The following is a 7,305-nucleotide window of genomic DNA, read 5'->3' as shown; positions in this document are numbered from 1 at the left end:
AAATGACAATCAACAATACAAACTCTAACATTCCCCCGTTTTTGACCTTTATGCTAGAAAAGTTCCCAGTTATGAATACCTCATGTCTGACAGTTTCAATGCAAACATTTTTATACTCAGCATATGTCAAATCACCCTAAATTATTGCAAAAGTACACAGTTTAACAAATGTATTAGCAGTTACCCCATTCATTGAGCTCATCTCATGGCAAACTGCATCTTACGAGCAACCAAAGAAATTGTTAATTTAATAGTGAAAATAAAAAAGTAACATTTTCAAAAACATCCCAGCTTGGTGATGCTTCCTCCGGGTGTGCAAATCACATGTCTCTCTGCAGAGTGGTTTGAGTTCTGCAGGGCGTCATGAATGTCTCTTCTAGTTGTTTCGTTGTCCATAGGACCAGAGTCCAAATGTATGTAGAATAAACATTCAAACATACCAGTTGGTTTTGTTGTTCGTCAACATGGGTCTCAGCTATTTCCAAAGCTGCAGACCTCTCAGCACTCTAGTTTTATGGCCTCTTACCAGCCCCCATCACCTGACTTCAGACCTTCGTCTTGTGAGGGGGATATTTATGACTCCTTAATTGTCCACGCTCTGCAGAGAAACACCTCTGTGGAAAGGGTGCAGGGTTCAGTTGTCTTACTGCTGTTATGATCCCAGCAGCCTTCAGAGTGTCATCGTATGCACAGTATAGTGGCACAGCATTAGGTGATGTTCATAGGAAACTGCTGTCATCACCACCATAGCTTCTGGTTCCTGTGCTTTCACAGAATCATGATGTCATCCTCGAACTCCTTCTGCGCTGTCGATGGAGCTTGGCACGCTCCCCTCATCCCACGAGTTTTCATGTTCCAACGCTGCTGAAGGTTTAAGGCAGAGCACGTCGTACACCTTAGTTGTCTTCCTCAGCGTCAATATTGAATCTTTCATTTTATTTAAAACCTCCTGGAAACTCAGTAGCACAGCTCTCCGTGTCATGTCTGCTGTGCTGAAGATGATCTCTGATCCTCCTGAAGCCTCTCTCCTGGCCTCCCATCTTGTGGACGATCCTCTCCTCTATTTTGCAGGCAGTTTCATGGTCCTTGCTGTGGCTCCAAGATCTGATCTCATGATGGGCCCCAACCAGCTTGACCTTTGACCTCAACCACTGCCTGGCTGTCGGCTATGCCTGGAATGGTTCACGCTTCTCACTGGGCCTCTGAAGATTTCTCAGGAGATTACTGCTGCACCTGTATTTCCTTGCTAAGAAGAAAAACTTCTATTTGGAGAGCATGTCAACAATCATCAAACCACATTCTTTAGTTCAGTGAACTTCACTTATAGGCCATCAAAGCCTCATCTGAACATGGATGCACCACTTGCATAGGTTTAATACTTGTAAATAAACGGCTAATCACACAAATCACTGCAACAATAATAGTAAACATTGTTTAATGTTAATCCTTGCACTCCACCTCTTGACGCATGGACATTCCCATGCGTCAACTCACCAAACCTGGATCCCTGTCTTAAAGAAAAAGATTAGCTAGATCATGTCCCAGGCAACATCAGGGCATCTCCTCTGGAGTAGCTCCGTAACCCTGCAATAAAAGATGTTAGCGTGCGTTGCATATTAAGTTTGCTTAACACCTGGCTCTCCCAGGAGCCTGTATACACACCATCACGGCCTGGAAAGCAAAATCTGGAAGTGAAATCAAACTTCATACCTGTAAACAATTGTATCATAAGAGTAATAAGCATTCAACATCAGCAAGACAAGTGTCATGTGCAGGTTTTCTCAAATCAGTAACTACAACTATTACCCTAATTCACCTCAGACATGGATTATCCCATGTACTCCGTTAACATTAATGTAATCAGTGACTTCTCTTAAACAAAGTCACTCCACTCATATATTATTATTATGGGTTCAAAAGTGGCCAGCAAATGAGCCCATAATAAACTATTCCATAAATACCGTAATCTCTTATTTGTTTTACTCATGTCACTTGTCCGCTTCAGCTGATTCTTCTAAATGCAGTCTCAGAAAAACAAACATTAGCGATACACATTGACCATCCTGGTGGGCAGGCGTCGGCCATCCACATTCCAGAGGTGCCATAAAACACCATAAAGTTAACACTCGCTGTGGAAAAAGTAACACTGGTCTCATCACAGTATGTCTCAAACTATATTAATTTCTCCATCAACATATAGCCTGTAACTACAGTTTTCTTCACACATAAACCCAGAAATCTTGTAGTAGAGAAACATTAGCCAGTATTCCTATAAATCACATGATCAAACACATGAAGAACCGTAATGCTGTAAAAACGAAAATGCAAATGTTAGCGCTTGCGCAGGCGTATGCATACTTTGTCATAGTTATCTCTGTGAGCACACAAGCTAGTGAATGACACACACATAGTAAATTCACAGACACAGAAAATGGCATTTAAAATGTTAAATCATCACGCAACCTCGAGTGTTGCTGTCATCTTTCTGCTTCTGTAAAGGGAAGCATCTGCACCCCTGCCAGGCGGGGGTCAACTTCACACAGTCGTGTTACATCAGTAAAGTCTTGTCAACTTTTGTCAGCTTTTACCAGTCAGTCAGTTTGTTTTCCTTTCACTCACTCATTCATGCATTCATTCTTTCTTTCTTTGCTGATAGTGGAACCTATCGTCGCATTTAGTTTCCACTCTCAGCAAAATGACGTCATTTCAAAAAGAAAAAGAAGAACTTTAGTTTGGATTACATCGCTGAATCCTTTTGGACTGGGACTGTCATTTAATAATTGTCCCAAATAAGTGGCTTTCTCCAGAGTCCATTTAAATGTGGAGAACTCACTTGGCACAATTTTCTCGACGACGTGTAGCGCTTTTAATTCCCGACATGCAGATCTGCTTAAAGAGCAGAGATTATCAAACAAAACTTTCAGTGCACTGTGAAAGTATCAAAATAAAAAGGCCTTGTTAAGTCATGACACAAGCTCCTCATCTCAGGTAAATCATACCATTAGCATGGTTTATCATACCATCATACTAATCGGCAGGCTCGACTTCACAACAAAAGAAAAATCATCAGCTAGATTCACTCCAAATCAACCATCAGCTGCACAACACACAACATAATCCTAATGTCTTATTAGCTATGAGTTTAATTACCAGGTCTGTGCTCTTCACTCATTTAGGCCACAGATCTATTTTATTCAATTTTCCTTTTCCCTTCATCATAAAACATGTGACATGCTGTCATGCACTTCACAAAAAACGTTCGTTCTGATGTATTCAGAGTTGTGTATCTAAATACAGGAATCACTCGCACATCAAAGCAGGAAACTCAGTGTTTTAGAGTCTCTACTCAACACACAACAAACTCCAACACATCTCATTCACTCATACTAGAATTCAGTCACCTTTCATTAATCTAAAACCAATCAACTAATTTGCATATCAGCTATTAACCCACTAAGTTGACAGGACGACAGAAAAGCATGTTCAAAATAGTATCACAAAAGACAATTTCCCTCATACAGTAAATTACATGTGCTGCCTCAATCAAGCAGGAAGCTTCTCCCAATTTACCATTTTAACAACTAAATTTATTGTCTGATCACTGGTTGGTCAAACCAGGATTTTTTTTTTTTTTTTTTTTTTTTCCCACAAAGGTTAAATTGTTGTCCTGCAACTTGGAGAGTCAATTTTTTTTCTTTAGGATAAATTCAGCATTTGATAACAAGTGTCTGCTAAATTGACACTATTGTAACACTGATGAAAGATAACAAGCTAATTTTCATTACATGTGTTTGTGTTATTAGGCAGGTCTAATGCATGTCTGTGGAGCTGCATCTCCAGCAGAGCATGTTCTTAAAGCTGCCTTTCCTACACATTTCTCTGCTATTATTTAATCATTTCTTAACTAATGTGCTATGAGTCTTCATGAGTCATTTTGTGTTTGGAATTGTTAGTAGGGTTAATGCATGTTTTGCTTGTGTGTGTGTGATTTTGTATATGTTTCTATTTTCGCAATGTTTCAGACTCCGTCTCAATTTTCCAACTTAAGCAGTCAGTTTTCTTTTCCCCAGGTTTGCTAACCCAAATTTTGATTTCCCACATTAAATAATTCCTATGTGTTCTCACCTAGTCTTCTCACTCTGTTGTCCTCTCCCACTTCAACAGTCCAATAGCAGGCAGTTTCTCCTTCAGCTTTGTCCTGTCCCTCCTCTGATGCGGTTGATTTTGTGCTAGTGTCTGAAGTGCTGCCGCTGCCTTCTTGAGCGACTTCTTAGCAGCTGCTGCCGGTTTCTTGGCTTTGGCCGCGGCGGGCGTCTTAGCTTTGGTCTCAGTAACCCTGTTCATCTTGAAGGATCCGGAGGCCCCGGTGCCCTTGGTCTGCACCAGAGTGCCCTTCGCCACCAGACTCTTGATGGCGGTCTTGACACGGGCCTTGTTCTTGTCCACATCGTAGCCTCCGGCAGCCAGAGCCTTCTTGAGGGCGGCCACGGACAGGCCGTTGCGCTCCTTGGAAGCGGCCACGGCTTTCACAATCAGCTCGCCCACGCTGAGGCTGACCTTCTTGGGCTTGGAAGTCATCGTCTTCTTCTTCTTGGCCTGAACCTCGGTGCAGGGCGTGTTTATGATGGAGCCTTTCCCACCACAGCGCTGGCACGTTGAACGCATCATGAAGGGTCCATTTCTTTCATGTCGCTAGCCGCATGTGGCTTGCCCGAGTCACTCAGTCCTTTTTGAGCATTTCAACATGCTGCCGCCGCAGACCCTGGCCTCAGATCCAGCAAGTTTAGCGCACTGATCTCCAAAAAAGTCCCGAAGGCCAGAAAGACGTCAAATAAGTGTCTCGTGCTGAGAACTCAAACAAAAACTCCTCTTCACGCTGCCATCTTGCTCGCCCCTCCGTGAAATTCAACCAATCAGACAGGAAGATGGGTTTGCTTTCTTCTTCTGCTGCTGTTTATCCACATTGCTGCTGCTTTGCTGGGACTTTTTGTGCTCAGGACTTGCTGCTGTCTCTTTATCATGGAGCTGCATTCCTTATCTTCAGGGAGGAGTGAGCTCGCTTGTGAGGTTGAGAAACACATGGCACTGTAAATAAGTCAGCCAGAAACTTGGCCTGCATGTTTCCAATGATGTTAAACTATAACTTTCTTCCGACCGCTGCATGTGGAAAATTGATTCAGGTCTGCTTTTCACCTGAAAGTGACAAACTAAGACATTTCATTATTATCATCACTGCTTAATCAACACACATCTCTCTCTGTGTGTGTTTTTGTGAACAGTCTTTTCTTAAAAGCAGAAAATGAAATTGTAGTTGTTTTTGGCTGATCAACACAAAACCTTTTTCCTATGATTTTTCTTTTTCACTCTTTTTTTTCTTTTTTTTTCGTTACAATAGCTGGTGACCTGCAGAATCACCGCTCTCACTCACAATCAAAGGCAATTACTTTTACACAGCGCACAAAAACACTGTGATGTCAGACACATTCACACTCACTTTTTCATCTGCATAAATAAACCATATGGCTGGAGATATGTGCCATGGTGATCCATAAGCATGATCACCAGTTTATTTAATTATTTTCAACCCAACAAAACAAATAAACAAAAACATGATGCTGATGTTATGAACACTCTACACACGAGTCAAGGTGCAGAAAAACTGCTCATGGAAACGCTGCACACTCTCTGTTTCCCTCTCTTTGAGTAGTTCTCAGACAGCTCTTGATCTGATAATGTGTAGCTTGCTCATCAGCTCAAAAAACAAAAACAAAACTGCAACGCGACATCACACAGTAGTTGCATGCTCTGCCCACAGTGGCAAAGTCTTACACTTACATATTCAACACAGCTTCTCCATCATGTATTTTTAGATGTTTCATACAGGGTTGAGCATTTTAGTTGTTTTCACAGATGTGCTCTATATCTCAACAATGGCTCATAATAAGACGACAGTCTTCCACACAGGTCAAGTGCCTCTATGCACTTCATTAGTTTAAATATTTATCTATATCACTTCACCTCACATGTCATCGTACTGAATTTAAGCAACCACAAGTTTAATGTAGGTTACTTTTAACAACTATCCACCTCAATGGTTTGGCACACAGGCTGTTAACATTTTGTGTCAGGAAGGGGTGGGGGGAAAGCCACCCACCAGAGCACAGCTGCTGATGTGGGCTGGCCTTTTCCACACACTCTTCAAGGCTGGTGTGTTTTCTGAAAACTTCTAACATTTGAATCTCTTCCATTTATAAGCCTGCGATTAACCGCACGGCTCAGGTCCGCGTGAAACCCGCGCGACCGCATTCGCGTGCACCCACGCAGCTGTGGAGCCTTCGCTCTCTCTCTTTTATACATAAATACTTTGTGCTGCCAGGAGCAAAGTCCAGCACAAACGTCTTTCTCCCTCTAACTCACTCTTGGTTGCTTAGAAACCCATGATAACAACAACAGTCGGTGTTACAGACCACGTGTTCTGCTCCGCACACACTCACACAACAACAACAACAAAAACGACGACGACGACAACAATGACAACAACACAAAATAGGCCTACTCCGGACTCACACCGGACCGCTCGGGACCCTGACCCAGTTGTGGGACGCTCACCCACTCGCGCGACAAAACCCAATGAAGGGATGCTCGGGACACACACCCAGGGCGATTTCAAAACCGGACACTCACCGGACGCTTGGGACCCTTGGGCGATTTAACCAAAACTTCTTTTTCGGGACACTAACCCAGTTATCGCTCCACAAAGCAGCGAACTTCTCAACGCCTCACAAAATGGCGGAGACTGCACAACGACACGGTTATAGAGTCGGCCTCTTTAAACTTACTTGGCGTTGCTTAGAGTGTAATATCAGCCCGAATCCCGCCGACCGTCATTCATCGAGGAGAAAAGACAGACCGCGAATCCACAGGAACTTCCTGGCTGACGTCAGTCTTTCAGCGTGCCTCCCCCCCCTCGGTGAATGCGATCCCAGGGATCCGGCATCGAAGGACCAATTAATGTTAGGTTTGTAGCTTGAACCCATCCGCTGGAACGTTGAAGACAATATAATTACACTGCTAAGCAAGACACAAATAGGCAAAGTTCTTCATGTTACTCGTGCACGGGAGAGAACCGGACAACCGCTTGACTCCAGTTGGTCTCTCCGTCCTCCCGTAACACTGTCCTTTTATTGAGGTTACATGAATATGCATAGGTTCATTAACATACGACGTCTACATACAAACAAAGAGTACCTTGCCTGTGTGTGTGTGTGTGTGTGTGTGTGTGTGTGTGTGTGTGTGTGTGTTGCT

At 43.1% G+C, this 7,305-nt stretch overlaps 1 protein-coding gene across 1 annotated transcript; it reads right to left on the bottom strand.

Moving 5' to 3' along the window:
* Nucleotides 1-2,609: 2,609 nt before the first annotated feature.
* LOC147337436 (histone H1.5-like) lies at nt 2,610-7,103 on the bottom strand. Its single transcript, XM_086305026.1, has one exon. The coding sequence runs from the start codon at nt 4,666-4,668 to the stop codon at nt 4,135-4,137; it is 534 nt and encodes a 177-aa protein (XP_086161152.1). The 5' UTR covers nt 4,669-7,103; the 3' UTR covers nt 2,610-4,134.
* Between the last annotated feature and the right edge of the window lie 202 nt (nt 7,104-7,305).

Source organism: Aulonocara sp. 'chitande type north' Nkhata Bay, linkage group LG2 (assembly GCF_057382095.1).
Source record: "Aulonocara sp. 'chitande type north' Nkhata Bay isolate Kocher_YH1m ecotype deep benthic linkage group LG2, A_spYH_male_GT1.1, whole genome shotgun sequence".
In the NCBI taxonomy this organism is placed as follows: domain Eukaryota; kingdom Metazoa; phylum Chordata; class Actinopteri; order Cichliformes; family Cichlidae; genus Aulonocara; species Aulonocara sp. 'chitande type north' Nkhata Bay.
The sequence above is the reverse complement of the archived record's forward strand: the minus strand, read 5'-3'. Positions and strand labels throughout refer to the sequence as shown.